Raw genomic sequence first — 19091 nt, 5'->3', positions numbered from 1 at the left:
ATAACACAAAGTGAGGTTTGCCACATCCATTGACTCTTCCCTTCATGAACGATTTCTCTGTAGCATGTGATGCCGTTTGATAACATTTTACCCACAGGAGAACTTCTGTCAAAATTGGAGTCAGTTATCCCAAATCTTGCCACTGGTTCATCAACTCAATTTTCGAAATGTTCTAGAGTTTTTGTTGTCATTTCAACAGTCTTCACAGCTTCTTTGCCAGGTGTAGCTTCCATCTCAAGAAACCACTTAATTCATCTATAAGAAGCAACTCCTTATCTGTTCAAGTTGTATTATGAGATCACAGCAATTGAGACACATCTTCAGGCTCCACTTCTAATTCTAGTTCTCTTGCTATTTCCACCACATCTGCAGGTACTTCCTTCAATGAAGTCTTGAACCCCTCAAAGTCATCCTTGAGGGTTGGAATCAACTTCTTGTAAACTCCTGTTCATGTTGATAATCTGCCATCTTCTGATGAATCACAGTTATTCTTAGTGGCACCCAGCATCATGAATCCTTTCAGAAGGTTTTCAATTTACTTTGACCAAATCCATTAGAGGAGTATATATTTATGGAAGTCATAGCCTTATTTCTTAAATAAGAACACTCAAAAGTCCTTGATCCATGGATCAATTATTCCTTGATCCCTGGGCCACGGAATGCAATGTTGTGTTAGCAGGCATGAAAACAACATTAATCTTGTACTTCTCCATCAAAGTTGAGTGATCAGGTACATTGTCAGTGAGCAGTAATATTTTGAAAGGAATCTTCTCTGAGTAGTGGGTCTCAACAGTGGGCTTAAAATATTCAGTAAACCATGTTGTAAACAGATGTGCTGTGATCCAGGCTTTGTTCTTCCATTTATAGAGCAAAGGCAGAGTAGATTTACTATAACTCTTTTTTTTTTAACTTTTTTTTAAGTTTGTTTATTTATTTATTTTGAGAGAGTGTGCACGAGCAGGGGTGGGGCAGAAAGAGAAAGAGAGAGAATCCCAAGCAGGGTTTGCACTGTCAGCACAGAGCCCGATACAGGGCTCAAGCTCCCAAACCATGAGATCATGACTTGAGCTCAAATCAAGAGTCAGGCATTTAACTAACTGAGCCACCCAGGTGCTCCAGATTTAGTATAGCTCTTATGGGCCCTATGATTTGGGGAGTGGTAAATGAGCACTGGCTTTAAGTCACCAGCTGCATAAACCCCTAACAAGAAAGTCAGCTGCTCCTTTGAAGTTTAAAAAAATTTTTTTTTTTAATGTTTGTTTATTTTTGAGACAGAGAGAGACAGAGCATGAATGGGGGCAGGTCAGAGAGAGAGGGAGACGCAGAATCTGAAACAGGCTTCAGGCTCTAAGCTGTCAGCACAGAGACTGACGCGGGGCTTGAACTCACGGACCGCGAGATCATGACCTGAGCCGAAGTCGGCCGCTCAACCGACTGAGCCACCCAGGCGCCCCTCCTTTGAAGTTTTAAAGCCAGGCAGTGAATTCTCCTTTCTAGCTGTGAAAATCCCAGATGGCATCTTCTTCCAATATACAGCTGTTTTGTCTACATTGAAAATCTGTTTAGTGTAGCCACCTTCATGAATTACCTTAGCTGGATATTCTAGATAACTTGCTGTGGCTCTAGGCTTTTCTTCTATAGCTTCCTCACCTCTCTCATCCCTCATAGAATTGAGGACAGGTACGGCCTTGCTCTGGATTAGGCTTTGGTTTAAGAGAATGTTGTAGCCGGTTTGATCTTCTATCCATATCAGCAATGAGGCTGTTTCTCTTCATCATTCGTGTGTTCACTGGAGTAGCACTTCTCATCTCCTGTAAGAACTTTACCTTTGAATTCACAATTTAACTGTCTTTTGTGCAAGAGGCTTGGCTTTTGGCCCATCTCAGCTTTCAACATGCCTTCCTCACTAAGCTTAATTATTTCTAGCTTTTGACTTAAAGGGAGGGATGTGTGACCCTTCCTTTCACTTGAGCACTTAGAGGCCATTGCACATCATTAATTGGCCTAATTTCAATATTGTGTCTCAGGAAAACAATTACAATAGTAACATCAAAGATCACTGATCACAGATCAACATTATAAATATAATAATAATGAAAAAATTTGAAATATTAGAAGAATTACCAAAATGTGGCACACGGACACAAACTGAGCAAATGCTGTTGGAAAAATGACCGCAATAGGCTTGCTTGACGCAGGGTTGCCACAAACTTTCAGTTCGTAAAAAACTCTCTATCTGCTAAACGCAATGAAGTGCAATAAAATGAGGTATGCCTGGGGTCCCTGGGTGGCTCAGTCGGTTGAACATCTGACTTCAGCTCATGTCATGATCTCATGGTTTGTGAGTTCGAGCCCCACATTGGGCTCGCTGCTGTTAGCCTGTCAGTGCAGAGCCCACTTTGGATCCTCAGTCCCCCTCTCTCTCTCTGCCCCTCCCCTGCCTGCGCTCTTCCAAAATAAATAAATAAATATTTGTTTTAAATGAGGTATGCCTGTACTAAGGAGACAGTGGTGTCTTCTCTTTAGACCTATGAAATGCCAGAGCTATTGAAAAATACATATACAGTGATGAAAAAAAATTACCCTATTCATTTGTATATGCAGAGTCCTCTAGGGGAAGATGAATATTGGTGAGCAGACAGAGACCTGCATCTTTGCTGGTCGGAGGGGCCTAGTTGGGCTATGAGAAGGCCTAGTTGTCCACTGCAATGAGAATTTGGGGAAAAGGTCAGAGAGCAACAGAATGTAGAGCACTGAAGCGTCATGCATCTAGAAGACTAACTACCAGGTGGGATGATTGCCCCTATAAAAGTGTGTCTGGCTGTTCCTGCTAGATAGGGCTGGATGGCTACTACAACATCTTCTATTTGATGGTCACAAAGAGAGAGTTCTTTGTAAAGAGAACAAGGGCAATGATGAAACCAAAGAAGCTGAGTACCTCTGGAAAGGTAAGAATCAGAATTACGCTCGCAAATAGGCCTGCTGAGCAGACCCCACATACCGATGTCCCCCACAAAGCCAGCAGCCAAATCACTCAAGCTGGTGTCCAACTGCAGAAAGTAAGATTTTCTTTAGGATTTGGCAGTAAGGAACACTGCCATCAGTCCATGGATGGCAGTAATACTAACCATAACCACTGGAATGTTGAACATAAGATCAGATCTAGCCATGTGGCCGTACCTGGAGCCAAAGTCCTGAATACCAGGGCAGCCAAGAAGCCCATGAGAAAGATAAAAGAAGCATATTTAGGTTTGGTTCCAGACCTAAGTAGATATGAAGGGGTGAGTTCATAGTGTAGAAAGCATATCGCAGAGTGGGACAGACACTAAATGGCAGCAAGTCCATGATGTAGCTGGCTAGGTGCATATTTTTCTTTAATTGGAGCATAATTTACATAAAATGTGTAGATACTAAGTGTACAATTCTGTGAGTTTTGGCAATTCTATACACTCATATCCATCAATAAATGCACAGAGCATTTCCAGCACTGTAGAAAGTTTCTTGTGCCCTTTCCCAGTCAGTTATCACATCCTGCTCTCCTCCCCTGCAGAGGCCATCACTGTTCTGATCTCTACCACCAAGATTTGTTTTGCTTGTTCTAGGATGTCATAAAAATGAAATAATGTATTATCTGCTCTTCTGGATTCTTTTGCTCAACATGATGTTTTTGAGACTCTTCCACGTTGTGTGTAACAGTAGTCTGTTCCCTTTTATTCCTCAGTAGTATTTCATCATAAGAAAACATGAAAATTTGTTTATCCATCTTCCTATTGATTTTTTCCAGCTTTTAGCTATTATGAATAAAGCTGGTATGCATATTTCCCCCTAAGCTTTATTGAGATACAGTTGCCTAGTACTAATATTCTTAAGTCGTTTTGTACACATAGGATTTTATCTCTCTTGGATAAATATCTAGGAGTAAATTTGTTAAGTAGTGAAGGAGATAAATGTGTAATTTTATTAAAAAGCTGCTTGCTTTCCAAAGCGTTGTACCACTTTATACTCTATTAGCAATGTTTAAGAATTCCAGTTACTTCACTCCTTACCAGCATTTGGTTTTAACAGTCTGTTGGTATTTTCATTTTCCACCACTATAGTGAGTTATATCTTCTTTTGACACAAAACAGTTACAGTTCTGCAAACAGACTTAGAGCTAATGACACCTGCAGTAATTTCTCAACTTTGACTTCATGAATGGTCTTAGCATATGGAAGCTTACTACCCTTGCTTTCACACTTTCATTGCTTATCACAGCATTATATCCAACAGAGGATTAATCATCGATTAAATTGGTGTGAGTGGATATTTAATACTATTAAGGAATTTTTATTGAAATTTAGAAGTATGTTAATAGGATTGTGATTGTTTTCTTTTTCTTTTTTTTTAAGCTTATTTTGAGAAAAAGAGAAAGCACGAGAGTGTGCAAGAGAGAGCCTGAATTGGGGAGGGGCAAAGAGAGAGGGAGAGAGAATCCCAAGCAGGCTCAACACTGACAGCGCAGAGCCCAATGCTGGGCTCAAGCCCATGAGCCATGAGATCATGACCTGAGCTGAAATCAAGAGTTGAACACTTAAATGACTGAGTCACCCAGGTGCCCCAGGAAATAAAGCAAATTAACTGATGGCATTTGGGCAAAACTTGCAATGAAGAAAAAAAATTAGTTTATAAAATATTTTCTGAATTTGTGTGAATGCACCTGTGTGCCTCTCTGGCTCAGTCCGGGTGTACTAGTGTTATATTCTGCTGCTAAACCTGAGGTTGATGTGTACATACTTGTGCTGTCATAAATGCTTGTAAAGTTTCAAAGATTATTCTGTCCAGGTCACTGCTACTTTTAGAGTAGACTCCCCTGCCATTTGCCACCAGTGGGTGGGCCAGGATTTAACACAAGTTTCTCTACCCTTTGATGTCCAATATTTTCACTACAATAGATGTCCTGTTGGTGAATCAGAACCTTTAGTATCTATAGGCCTTGACTGGTTTTTATCATACTCCCAACAGGGGTGTTTGATAAACTCCAATAAAATTCAGGGGCCGGCTCACCAAGTATTTTTGGGGGACTGTGTGGGTGGATCTAGAATGTTTAATCCCTGTAGTAATCAAGGCAGGTCTCTTTGACCTGCCACAGAAGGGGGCCCAACTCCTTGTTGGATGCTTTGAGTATTGGAGACCGTATGTGCTTCAGTAAATGGGCCTTCCTGTTCAAGTAAAAATTGCAGCAGCTTTAAGCATCTTCATTTTGCATGAAGTGAGTTGGGTAGTTGGGGTCACAGAATATGGCAATCCCCAGGAAAGGGTCATCTCCTCTGGGCTGCCTCCTAGGTGATAATCAGGACAAAAGTTCTGGGTGAAAGTGGGTATGATTAGAGAAAAGATGAAATTATAAGTATCTCTGCTGGCACCTGAAGAGAAAACATTTTAGATCCTAGAAGGGAGGGAAAGACAGCAATTAACGTACTCTTTGTTTCATTCTCAGTCTTGGCGCTATTGATGTTCTAGGCTGGATAATTAGTGTTGTGAGGTGCTGCTTTGTGCATTGTGGGCTGTTTGGCAGTATCACTTGCCTCTACCCACTAGATGCCATTAGCACCTTCCCCCCAGATGTGACAAAAAAATGTCTGTGGACATTGCCAAATGTCCCCCGGAGATGAAATTGATCCCAGTTGAGAACTACTAACCTTGATCCAAAACTGCTACCTAAATCATGTGGCAGTTACATCCAGCATGTCTGATCTTCTACTGGGTTTGTCATCTGTGTCCATGTGCTATGAAAAGAAGAAAACTCATAAAATGAGATGTGATTGGTTCTGAACTAGTTTTGCTATGCCTGATGACAGCAGCAGCAGCTCCACACGTGAATGTGTTGTACAAACTCACCCATCAACACAACCTTAATTCAATCTGGCTGATCTCATGCTTTTGATGTCTGAATGGCTTTGGGTAATACCAAAAATGGCAACTGGAGCTACAACTGTTTGGTGACACTGTCCATGTGACTTGATCAAACCAATGTGATGATAATCCAAATCAGGTTTAACAACAAATTCTGAGGTGAAGTGACCTGTGCCCCTTTGATTGTATTTCTGGATGGGGGAACAAAAATAAGTCATGAGTTGGCTCTCCCCTGGGGACAGGTGTTGCTTTTTTGCTCATCTACTGCCCATGTAATTATTGACAATGACACCTAAGTTTAAACTCTCTTGCATGGTTCATAATGCATAATGGCCTGGCCGTTGAATACATTATGGCTGCCTCAAATAAGAGCAACTGCTACCCCCTTGGACTTATTCACAATTGGCTGAGTATGGAACCCTGGAAAGAATGACTGAGGTAAATACCACAGGTTGGCCTCATGCATTGCTTTGAATCTTGTTGACAGTATGTGGTGTGAGATTCTAACCTGGTGACTAGTCAGAGTGGTTGATGGAGGAGCATATTCATGTGAAAATTGAAGTTTGGCTAAGAACATGTCAATTCTTACTCACTGAGGAGTGCATTGTGAGAGGCAGTCTGCCACCGAGTCCAGGTGTCCCTGCATGTTGTTGGGTATGCCAAGAATACAACTGTCTGCCTGCTCCTTACCTGACCCATTTCTCAGGTTGGTGTTTGCACCTTGCAACCTTGAGGGATGATGTAATGTCTCCCCCTAGAAAAAGAGCAGACTTGCTTCCAGTTAGTTATCCAAGTGCTGAATTTTTAGTGTTCCTCTTCTGTAATGCAACCCACTGTATGATGGATCCTTTGCATTACCTCTGTGGGATTTGAGGAGCATGGGAAACTGTCACAAATGAACATGAAACTTCGGCTATTGATAGGCTGTGAGTAATAAAGTCCCTTTTATTTCTGACTCAGGAGTCTCATATCTTTTGCCAGTATCCATGAAACTGTGGCGGACTAACTTTTTAAAAAGTTTATAAGTTGGGTAAAATGTCAAACACTGCACAGATCCTAACACTTTCTCCTCCCCAATTATTTTGAAGCAGATCTCAAATATCAAATATAAATATCTCAGCATATATTTCTAAAATGATTCTTTAAAAAGAAAACAAGGGCACCTGGGGGGCTCAGTCAGTTAAGCATCTTAACTGAAGCATCTTCATTTCGGCCCAGGTCATGGTCTCACAGCTTATGGCTGATTTGAAATGAGGTTTTATGTAATGCATCTTAAAAGGTGTCTTGAACGTGTTATGAAACACGTATAACCCGGCAGTGATACGGTGATGTGAAACACATATAAATGTGGCAGTCTGCATTGTGCTGCACCTTAGTGTGAAGTGATGAGTGTACTGTGTGTGGTCTGTCACTACTCAACTCTGCCCCTGTAGTGCAAAAGGCAGCGACTGACAATACATAAAGCTGAATGAGTGTACTGTGTTCCAGTAAAACTTTGTGTATACTGAAATTTGAATTTCATGTAATTTTCACATGTGATGAAGCATTTTTTTTATCCATACGAAAATGGAAAAGCCATTCTCACCTTGTAGGCCATCAAAAAACAGACATTGGGGTGCGCCTGGGTGGCTCAGTCGGTTAAGCGGCCGACTTCGGCCCAGGTCATGATCTCGCGGTCCGTGAGTTCGAGCCCCGCGTCGGGCTCTGTGCTGACAGCTCAGAGCCTGGAGCCTGTTTCAGATTCTGTGTCTCCCTCTCTGACCCTCCCCCGTTCATGCTTTGTCTCTCTCTGGCTCAAAAATAAATAAACGCTAAGAAAAAACAAAAAACAGACATTGGCCAGATTTAGCCCATGGGCAGTAATTAGCTGACAAAATCACCCAGAAATACATCCCAAGGAGTTTATCACATGAATAGTTAGGGACCATAACGGCTGCCAGGAAATCACAGGCAAGGAAGTCCCCGATAAAGGGCACCAAATCAAGGGAATAGAACAAATGCTAAAAACTTTAATTTATGAAAACTACCCCCAAATAGAATTGAAGTTATATATTCACAGAGTATACTGCATACCTGAGACTATTCAATCAGAACAACTACTACCAAGACACATTTTATAAACTTAATGGATTTAAAAAACTAAAATATTCTTTGGGCTTCTAGCCAAAACCAGAAAGTGACTTACAAGGGAAAGAAACTAGATTATCATCTGATTTTCCTTAGCAATCTTTATGCCAGAGGAAAATGTGGTAGTATATTTAAGATGCTCAAACAGTCAAGGATGTTATATTATCCACTTTGACTGTTTGGTTGTTTTTTGTTTGTTTTTTTATATTTTTAATGTTTTTATTTTTTAAAGAGAGAGAGACACAGATTCCAAAGGGTGTTATATCCCGTAAAAGTGACCTTCAGGTATAAAGCACCCTGACAAATTGTACTAAACATGCAAGAACTCAGAAAGTACTGCCATGAGAACTTAGGAACTGACCAGAGAACAAGTATCAAAGTAACTACACAGCTATCAACCTAAGGACTGGAAGTGGGTATCAATGACATAGTTGTAGCAGTGAGACTACATAAGGCCTAAGAGGGAGAATAGAAGTAATGGCCATGTGCTCAAACAATGTTAACAGCACAATCATAAAAATTCAGTGGGCCGTATGTCAAATTTTTTTTAAAACTTCTCAGTGATTATACTGGTAGTGGTGAGACTACTGTGCATGCAATGTGGGATAAATAATGATGGCATATTCTATTGTACCATTGTGACACTGAGAATCTCCATGCCTTTTCTAGCTTTTAGAGGGCATTCACTTCCCTTGGCCCATGGTCCTCTTCATCAAAGCTAGTAATATTGGGCAGAATCTTCACATGGCATTATCCCAATCTCTTCTGCCTCATTTTTCCACATTTAAGAACCTGTGTGGGGCACCTGGGTGGCTCATTTGGCTAAGCGTCCTGACTTCAGCTCAGTCATGATCTCGTGGCTGTGAGTCGTTTAACCAACTGAGCCACCCCAGTGCCCCTTCAGTAACCTGTTTTTGAAGACTGCTGTATCCCTGGTTTTAAGTTTTTGTTTTCCTATGAAAGACCAAAGTAAAATTGTTCCAATTAGAATCAAGTAGAGAAAAGCAAAGTGTGAATACTTAAAAGCTATGTATTAAATGTATAAGGTACTTATGGGGCACCTGGGTGGCTCAGTCGGTTGAGCATCTGACTTGATTTCAGCTCAGATAGTGATCCCAGGGTAGTGGGATCAAGCCCCAAGTCTCCACACTGAGCATGGAGCCTGCTTAGGATTCTCTCTCCCCCTCCCCCTGTCCTCCCCCACAATCTAAAATAGTAATAAAAAATATAAGATACTTAAATTGGAAACAGAATTATCCTTCACAGTTTTTTACTGGATGGATGTTATCCACCTTCAAGTTGGCCTAGAAGATAACTTGATTAAACCCACCATCAAACAGTCCAAACCATTTAAAATTCAATCACAAGGGTACCTGTGTGGCTCAGCTGGTTAAGCGTCCAACTTCGGCTCAGGTCATGATCTCACAGTTCATGAGTTCAAGCCCCACATTGGGCTCTATGCTGTTCACACAGAGCCAGCTTTGGATCCTCTGTCCCCCTCTCAAAAATCAACATTCTTAGAAAATTCAACCATACATTCTTTTTGGAACCATTTTCAAATGAACCCTTCTAAGAACTATGCCAAGCCCTATTCAGAGATGTAGCAGATTGGAGCTTGACTGTTGACTGCATCATTAAATGATGTCCAACAAGACAAAAAATACCACTTATCTCAATTCCTGGACCCTACCCTCAATATCCACTCTTTTGACTTAACTGTCCACCTTGGAAAGGAAGCCCCTGTCATTTGATATCCAAATGTTTAATGTTTTTTACTGAAAACATTTGCTTCTTCACTATGGGATATTAATAGTATAATTCATTCCTTTATTCAACAAATATTGAACTTCTAGGCACTGGAGGTTTAGCAGTGAACAAGACACCCCCTCCCCCCAAAAAAAGCAGTCTTCCTGGAATATTCTAGTAGACACACGTAAAAGACACAGTATACCTAATTCATCCAGGAATAGTGAGGACAGTCTAGCTAGAAGAGTTAGAGACATTGCAGTAAGAGGTCAGAGGCAAGATCACATGGGCCTTGAGTCATCTAAATTCCACAAGAGGGGGACCTCAGGAGACTAGGTAGTTAACAATCCAGGTAGTAATAATGGTGGCTTGATTAAAAGTGATCGTAATAGAGATGGTAAGAAATGGGGAGATTCTCTATTTTGAATAAACTGAATGATCAAGGATGACCAGAGGATTTTGGTCTTCAATATAGCAGTGTTTTGGTTACACTATGATCTGGAATACCATCTTTTTTTTTTTTTAATGTTTATTTTTGAGAGAGAGGGAGTGGGGGAAAGGCAGAAAGCAAGGCAGACATAGAATCTGAAGCAGGCTCCAGGCTCTCAGCTGTCTGCACAGAGCCTGATGCTGGGCTTGAACTCACAAACCTCAAGGTCATGACCTGAGTTGAAGTCAAGCCTAACTGAGCTGCCCAGGCGCCCCTGAAATAACCATTTTAGACATATCCAATGTGAAAGGTCTATTTTACATCCAAAGGTATCAAGGAAGCAGTTGATAGACAAAACCTGCAATTCAAAGAAAGGTGTAGGGTAGAAATAAACTGGAAGTCAGTTTGAGATACTGAATACTAGGGAGAGTATGGCTAAATGTCCAAGGACCAAGCCTTAGACCTCCTCTAAAGTCTGAGATGAACTAGTAAGAGTAGCCACTGACAGGAAATCTGAGGTAAGATTGTGGAAGAAAATCAACTGTCAAATGTCACTAAAAGCAAATAAAATGTGGGTCATGAATGGACCATTTGGACTTAGTCACTGGTAATCTTGACAGCAACAGCTTTTGGGGGTGTCCAATTGCATTATTCACAAGCAAAATTAGAGGGGGACACCTGGGTGGCTGTTGGTTAAGCACCCAGACTCTTGATTCCAGCACAGGTCATGATCTCTTGGTTCCTGGGATTGATCCCTGTGTCATGCCCTGCACTGAAAGCCTTGGGATTCTCTCCCTCTCCCCCCTCATACACGCACACTCTCATTTTTTAAAAAATAAAGTATTAGTTACAAAGAATGTGGTTAAACATCAAACTGCTTATCACCCCCCAAAAATATATATGGTTAAGTTCTTTGAGCTTTGCTATAAGGGGGGTTTGAGTAGGGTGTTATCTGGAAGGGCAAACTTCAGTATGTATGCTGATGGAAGGGATTGGTTAAACAAACATTGATAAAACATGAAAACAGCTACAGCTATGAGCTTGATTAGACAAGAAGGCAAAAACCTGTTCATATATACATAGATAGTAGGGTGGAAGTAACGGGAATTTGTGAAGTTCTCTTCTCACCCAATTTAAACGTTCTTTAGGATTTTAAGGTCTTGAGCTGATCAAGAATGAAAAAGTTGGGAGGTGAAAAGGACTAGAACAGAATGTGTAAATGACTAAATACTGGATAGTGGACAGCATCAAATGCCCACTTATTCACAGGTGATCAATAACCAATTTCTCTAGTCAAATTCAACTTCATAGTAAAGGTGAACAGTGTGCCATTTTACTATTGGGAAATGAGCACTTGCAATAAAAAAAAAAAAACTAAATAAAATTAACAGGTTCTTCTCATTGCTCAGTGTAGCAGAGTGGTTCTCCAAGTGTGGTCCCCAGCCATCACCTGAAAACTTGTTTAAAATACAAGTTTTCAGGGACACCTGGGTGGCTCAATTGGTAGAGTGCCCAAGTGGACTTTAGCTCGGGTCATGATCCGAGGGTCCTGGGATCAAGCAGCACCATCAGGCTCTGGGCTGAGCATGGTGCCTGCTTGGGATTCTCCCTCTGCCCCTCTCCCCTGCTTGCATGTATGCTCTAAAATAAAAAAACATTTAAAAAAAGCAAGTTTTCAGGTCTCACCCTACAACTACTGAATAAGAAATTCTGGGGGCAGGGCCCTACCATATTTTAACAAGCCTTTTAGATGGTTCAAAAACCATTTAAAAACACAGGCCATATAGAAAAAAGATTTCATTAACCATCCATAGCACTACCATCCAGATCACTACAGCTTGAAATAGATGACTACCCTTTCACAGCTATTTAGTAACTAAGAGCAATAGATAAAATCCACGAACGGTTCAGAAGAGTTCACATCACTATCAGTTCAAAACATCTGATTCACCGAGTGTATATTACTCAAAAATAATGATCAGAAATTAAACATCACAAATAAGATTTTTTATTTGTCACCATTAAATGTCTGAATTTTAAACAGATTCTTGGACTGGTGGCTCATATCCATCAGCTCGCTCAACTTTAGCACCAGTCTCATCCCCAGTAGCTTTTCCAGAACTGCTACCTTCACCATGAAGCTCCATGAGCTTTCCCACTAAAAGAAAGAAAGAAAATGTTATAGCATACCACTGTCTTAAAACAATGGTCCTCAAAACTATATAACCACAATGGGGGGGGGGGAGGGGAGGAGGAAAAAAAAAGCCATCATCTGGCCTCAAAAAAGAAGACACCAATGTACTCTGTTCACACAATTTCTTTCTTTACGAATTTTCACTTACATTCAAACTTGGGCTTCTTCAGCATTTTTACTTTTCTAACAAAGACATCATGAAGTGGATAAATAGACTGACAAGCCTTCTCTATGTCTTTTCCGATGCTGTCTGGAATCCTGCAAAACAGTAATGACAGAAAAGAATAAACCTATACATTATTATACCCACCTCATTTAATCCACTTAAATCCTCTTGTAAGAGTCTATTATTGCCCCTTTACAGGTGGACGTTAAATGATCCAAATTATACAGCTATTTAAATGCAAAGTTAGTATTTGAGCCTTCTGCTTTTTCTGTTCCACCCTCTTAGCCAACTGCATGGGAACATCAGAAAAATGTTTTAACAGTTTTATCAGTGAACATCATCTGGGACCGAAACATTTTGTCATCATCTATTCCCATACATCATTGACTGCAAAGTTTTGTCTATTCAGTTTATTTTCTAATTAAGGCAACGGCATTTCTTTTGCTTCAAGTCTCACCATCTGCCATGAGACTGCTTGATCCATAAGGATGAAGAAACCAAATCACATTTACTTAGCACTTACATTTCATTTCAAGGGATTTAGCTAGACAGTTTCACAGACAGGATTAAAACACAGGTTTGACTCCACCTAGTCTCATATGCTTTCCTTCATCTGAGGGATAACCAGAGATTCAGGGTTATGTTGTATAATGAAAAGAAACACTTACAATTTATTGACAACTTCTTTCAAGTCATTTGTCTGCACCTCTCGGGTCATGATTTCCATCATCTTTTTCCGAATTTGGCGGACCTGTTGGTGCTGAGCATAAGAGGTCTTCCGAATCTGATTGTTGCGTTTTTTAGTAAAACCAACACAAAAGAGACGAAGCAAATACCCATCGGTAGTTTTGACATCAACGTGAGCTTCAATCATGGTCTAGAGAAAAAAAGATATTGTACCAAGTTCAATTTAAAGCCCTCAATTTCTAATATAAAAAAAACTAGAGGATCAAGTACTTATTTTATAATATGAAGTATAACATAAACTACATGCCTAATTTACAGAATTAACTTCCCTGAAGTAAACTTACCAACAGTTACTCCAAATGTTACTATCCTTCGTATCTAATTAAATACCAAGTCCTCTCAACTCTCCTCCTCATCCTCATGTAACACTTCTATCCCCATCTCAACAGCACCCAGCACTCCCATACCTTTTATGTATGCATGCCAGCCTTTTAACAGCCTACCCTTCCCACCCATCAGCCCTTCCCACCCAGTGGAACAACTCTGCAAGATGAGAAAATAGGTTCGAAGACACTCTACAATATGGACATCTACACTTACTCCTCCTTTTTAAAAAAAATGTGTTTGAATAGGTTAAATATTGCTATTAACACTAAATGTCTGTATTTTTAAATGTCCTTCCTGTCCCAAACTAGAGCCATGCTGAGAATTAGATATTCAATTTCACAACTAAAATGTAATTAAAAATCTGTTAACTGTTCATATCACTCCACAAAGTTAAAAAACGAAAACTACCTTAGGTAACAACAAAAACTGAATTACCTCCTTGCAATTTGTAAATTAGTTTAATAATACACTTCTAGCAAAAATACCTTAAAATATCTCCAGAAATTCAACCATAAAATCTTCGGGGAATGTCAGAAATAAATCTAACAGTATAATCAGTATGTATCATTTGGGACCAAAACATTTTGTCATCATTCATTCCCATAAACAAAATATCCCCAAATTCAATGGTTAGCCAGACACATCTGAACCGATTATTTCCTGTAATAACAATACTGACCAGATGGTTTGTGTCAAGCTCTTTGCTTAAGCATGTTTACATGGCTTTTATTTCACCTTAACTCCAAGAAGTGATACTCTTACCTGCATTTTAGATAAAGAAATCAAGGTTTGGCAAAGCTTTAAGTTGCTTGCCAAAGAGAACACAGCTGGGAAATGGAGCAAAGACTCCAACCTCACACCAGAGGCTCTGCCACTCTTATCATGCTACATCACAAGAGAAACAAATGCACCAATGAACCTTTTCACTATAAAATTCACTAGATTTTGAGTTTCAAAGATATGCCAAAGACAGACAAAATTGAAAACCTGCACCTAGACATACCCCAACCAACAATCCACGGAGCAGAAAAACTAACTCTGATAACCCAGTATTAAACCTTGAGAATAAATCTTGAACTCCATTTAAACAAATAAGATGATGGCTTGCTCACAGCTTTGCTCAAATTCAGGAGTGCCACTTCCAGAGTCAGAACTCAGTAAAGACAAGAAAACATCAAGAATTTAAAATGAAACTTACTTCAATTTCATGGTCATAATAACATCACATCCTTGGCCACGCATACCACAGCACCAAGCACTCTGAGGAATTTGTTCTCACCTGCCATTTTTTGACCATGGAGCACATTTTGTCCCGGGTAAGATCCATGCCATGGAAATTAGTCAGGCAGTTTTTGCCCTGAACATCTTCAGTAATTAGCTTGAATTTCCTAAATGCAACTTCATCATTCTGCAAATCAGCCAGGCTTACTTCAAACACACGACCCTTAAGGCCATCAGATGCGATTTCTATAAAACAAAAATTGTCATATCATTAACGTTAGGAACCACATAAAGTCAAGCCAACGAAGAAATGTTCATGCATAAAATTGAACTGAGAAATCAGAAAATTTATGGTATGTTACAAAAACCCTAACTTTTGTTAACCAAATCCATTTGAACACCAATGACCTGACTATGCTCATTAGAAGCTCAAACTACCCAGGCACGTTTTCTTAATGATGCTAAAAGCACCACCTTTCTTCTACAAGTATCGCACCAAACACAAGCACCACAGTGGCCAAAGCTGCAACCAAGAACTGACATTTCCTTAAGTTCTCCCACCACAGGACCACCAGCAGACCTTAAGAAAAATACAAAACAAGCATAAAATACTCACTGGTTCCTTGAGTTCTCGTGACTAGTGTTTTTCCAATATTTCTTATATTAAACATTGCTGGTGCTTTTACATCATACCAATCTTTCTTTGAAAATGGATCAACCCTGTAATTTAAAAAACATTTACATAAAGTCTTACCGTAAATCACGTTAATTCTTACTTATTTTTTATTTTTAAACCGATTCCTCATTCTAAGCATTGTAAAAGGCTAATAACTAGCACGTAAGCAACCGGAGTATGTAAGACTCTAGTTCTCAGTGAGGTGAGGGGCGCACATACAAACCTATCTCTTCCCCACGATGTCTGCTTCATTGTACACACACCGGACACCTTGAAAAAGCTATGCCATAAACGTACACACTCCCCACCATCGGTTTTTCCACTACATAAGCAGCACTGCTTCAGAATAACATGCAGGTCTCTTGAACCCCTGCCTTTAAATAACATGCACGTCTCCTGAACTTCACTGGTGCATGAAAACTCCTACTGGTAACTCAGAATCTTCAGGGACTCACGCGAGCTCTTAGGAACTCCAAGGTCCCACCTGCCCCAAAGACATTAAGGGACGCGCGGTCCTGGGCAAATGACTTCAACTCATATAAGTAGCATCGCTTTCCCGTGGAATTTACAAAGCCAGGGAGCACGCAATACCGAACACGCCAGTCCCGAGTAGCGACGCCAATTTGGCTCACAAGGAGTGCGCACAAGACCACCAAGGCTAAAGGAAAGGAACCTGCCCGCGGCGACACAGAAAACCCAGATCTACCAGGCCACCGTTCGAAGGTTCCCAACCAGGCACGGCGCGCAATCCAACTGGCATCATCGCCATCCGGCAGACGCCGCCATCCAGAACCCGCCCGCCGACACCAGAAGAACGCCAAACAGCTGAGGGCCAAAACAGAAGCCACTTACACTTTCTTCTTGGCTCCCTTTTTGCCGCCTTTCGTAAGGCGCTTGTTCTTGCCTACCGCCATGGCGCTGCTCAGGGAGCCAAAAGGGCGGAAGTGTAACTCGCGCGAGAACTTAGGCGTACGGGGCTAGGCGTGCCATCTACGTGACCTTCGATATTGCGTTTTTCCGGCCCCTAGAGTATCGCGACAACAGAAAGAGGAACTCCTCAGATTGCAGCTGCGACAGCGCCCTCTAGTGTGTGGAGACTGCACAGCACGAGCGGCGTGCACTGCCCTCTCGGTTCTGCGCTGGGGAGGCGCGGGCGCTGGCGGCCTGAGGTGCACCGTGGGGGTTGCCGGTGGTTTCCGTGGCTCTGGAGCCCGGAAGTAAGTGGAAGGAAACAGCCTCTCCATATTGTTAAAAGCGAACTTACCAGTTCACCTGGTTTTTTTGGAGGGTATGGGACTTGGAATCAGACAGCAGATCCAGTTTCAAATGCTAGTTTCAATATTTAGCCTGGTGACTTGTCTACCTTCAGTTTCCTCGTATTTAAAAGGACATAGTAATGTAGTCTGCCTCACAAGATTGTAAGTAGGATTAAATAAGTATAACTTTGGAGCTATGATAGGAAAAGACAGGATTCAGTAAGCAGAACGGAAGAGGAAGAGGCTAAGGCTTGACGGTCCCCGGGTGGGGAAAAAGACATTTTAAAACATTTCCAGCAATGTACGACCTGGAGCAAACTCCCTCAGGAGTAAAGCTCCTCTTGGAGAATGTAGCAGACACCACCCACTCCCCCTCAGGTACCCCTCAGGAATTTGACAAAAGACCTGACTAAAACTGCGTAGTAGACCTTAAAAACCAAGGTGTGGCCATAGACCACCCCTCGCTTAATGGAAAAGAACCAATCAAAAAGGAATGACTAGGTATTCGGATTTATCAGGCCAATAAGGGTAGCGAACCTGAGAAGATACGAGGGGTAAGGAAAGGGGGCCAGGATCAAAACCCTATAGAACAAAGGCCCTTGCCTGTAGTCACGGGCATTCGCTTTGAAATGCCCGTCTTAAAGTTGCCTGCTGCTCATTTTATTTTGTGTCCACCTCTTCGAGGCGATGAGACCATGAATCCCAGGTATTGAGGTTAAAAATCCTGGGGCGCCTGGGTGGCTCAGTCGGTTGAGCGTCCGACTTCAGCTCAGGTCACGATCTCACGGTTCGTGAGTTCGAGCCCTGTGTCAGGCTCTGGGCTGACGGCTCAGAGCCTGGAGCCTGTTTCAGATTCTGTGTCTCCCTCTCTCTCTGCCCCTCCCCCATTCATGCTCTGCCCATTCATGCTCTGTCTCTCTCTGTCTCAAAAATAAACAAATAAACATTAAAAAAAAAAAATTGGGGGCGCCTGGGTGGCTTGGTCGGTTGAGTGTCCGACTTCGGCTCAGGTCATGATCTCACGGTCCGTGAGTTTGAGCCCCGAGTCGGGCTCTGTGCTGACAGCTCAGAGCCTGGAGCCTGTTTCAGATTCTGTGTCTCCCTCTCTCTGTGACCCTCCCCCGTTCATGCTCTGTCTCTCTCTGTCTCAAAAATAAATAAAAACGTTTAAAAAAAAAATTAAAAAAAAAATCCTGCAACGTAGGTGCTAGTAATGTTACGCATGTTGATATGGGGTGCTGGTTGGTGGGGAATGTCATTGGCGAACATCAAGTTACACACTTGTATACTTTTCTATAGGTTTATTATACATAGATAGGAGGTTACTGTGATTGTTTCCCTGAGGAAGTATGGTTCCTAGTGTCCCCAGATATTTTAAGTTTTCAAGAAAAGCTGGAAATTGACAAAATTTTCCATTTTTGCAACTGATGCAAAAAACAAAACACAACACCTTTTTTTTTTTTTTTTTTTTTTTTTTTAATTGTAGGGGTTTAGCAAAATACATCCTGGTTAGATGTGGCCCGAAAGCTTCAAGTGTGCAGCCCCCTGGAAGCCTGGCCCATACAAGCTTGGTACTCAGCCAGAGGTATGTTGACATCTCTTAATATCCCCTCTGACAAAAACTGCTGTGACCTTGGGGTACCTGGATGGCTCAGTCTGTTGAGCATCAGACTCTTGATATCTGCTCAGGTCATGATCTCACAGTCATGGGATGGAACCCCTCATCCATGCTTGGGATTCTCTCTCTCCCTCTTTCTCTGCCCCTCCACTGCTTGCACTCTCTCTCAAAATAAATAAATACGCATTTTTAAAAAATTCTCTCCCTCTGCCCCTTCTCTACTTTCTCTCTAAAAAATAGAAGTAAAAAGAATTTATAAAGTTCCCTAGACTAAACAGCTTTCTCCTCCATTCATTCCTTTTCCCTCAGCAGCAAGCAAATACTTGTGCCTTTGCAAAACAGCTCAGCTTCACTTCTTTCAGTAAGAGATTGAATTCCCAAACAAACAGGCTTTCCTTCAGCCCTGCTCCCAGAAGACGTAGCACTACCTAACTTCTCAGAATTCTGGATTAAATGTGCTCCTTTTTCACTGTAAGCAGGGCGCACACAGCGCAGTTACTTGTGCCCCCTTCTCCTAGCACATCCTAGGCCCTCAGAATATTTGTTGGATACTCAAATAAGGGGTTGATGACATCAGTGGTGTTCCCAGTCTTTTGGACTCTGTGGATCAATCCAGATTCTCAAAATAATTTTGGAACCAGAACTGCAATTTTAAATTTTCACCAAGCTGTTAAAGACAAAAGACAACTGC

At 41.4% G+C, this 19091-nt stretch overlaps 1 protein-coding gene and 2 non-coding genes across 3 annotated transcripts; all 3 read right to left on the bottom strand.

The window, feature by feature from the left end:
* Positions 1–12180: 12180 nt before the first annotated feature.
* Positions 12181–16473, bottom strand: LOC125923751 (40S ribosomal protein S3a). The gene is made up of 6 exons (XM_049632290.1): positions 16379–16473; positions 15467–15570; positions 14909–15096; positions 13224–13432; positions 12538–12647; positions 12181–12353 (listed from the first exon to the last, which is right to left on the bottom strand). Exons 1-6 carry the CDS (start codon positions 16438–16440, stop codon positions 12232–12234), a joined length of 795 nt encoding a protein of 264 aa, XP_049488247.1. The 5' UTR covers positions 16441–16473; the 3' UTR covers positions 12181–12231.
* On the bottom strand, positions 12854–12927 carry LOC125924152 (small nucleolar RNA SNORD73). The gene has a single exon (XR_007458318.1). It is a non-coding gene; the product is annotated as a small nucleolar RNA SNORD73 (small nucleolar RNA).
* LOC125924151 (small nucleolar RNA SNORD73) lies at positions 14156–14228 on the bottom strand. Its single transcript, XR_007458317.1, has one exon. It is a non-coding gene; the product is annotated as a small nucleolar RNA SNORD73 (small nucleolar RNA).
* Positions 16474–19091: the final 2618 nt, after the last annotated feature.

This window comes from Panthera uncia, chromosome B1 (assembly GCF_023721935.1).
Source record: "Panthera uncia isolate 11264 chromosome B1, Puncia_PCG_1.0, whole genome shotgun sequence".
Lineage (NCBI taxonomy): Eukaryota > Metazoa > Chordata > Mammalia > Carnivora > Felidae > Panthera > Panthera uncia.
Note: the sequence above shows the minus strand (reverse complement) of the source record. Positions and strands in the feature narration are given on the sequence as shown.

What these genes read in the sequence shown, in the direction of transcription:
- LOC125923751 (XM_049632290.1), bottom strand. Translation starts at nt 16,440, where the DNA reads ATGGCGGTAGGCAAGAACAAGCGCCTTACGAAAGGCGGCAAAAAGGGA. An exon ending in AAGGGAGCCAAGAAGAAAGT is followed by an intron (nt 15,571 to 16,378) that starts GTAAGTGGCTTC and finishes TTTAAATTACAG; the next exon opens with GGTTGATCCATTTTCAAAGA. An exon ending in AAAGAAGTTGTCAATAAATT is followed by an intron (nt 12,648 to 13,223) that starts GTAAGTGTTTCT and finishes ACTGTTTTGCAG; the next exon opens with GATTCCAGACAGCATCGGAA.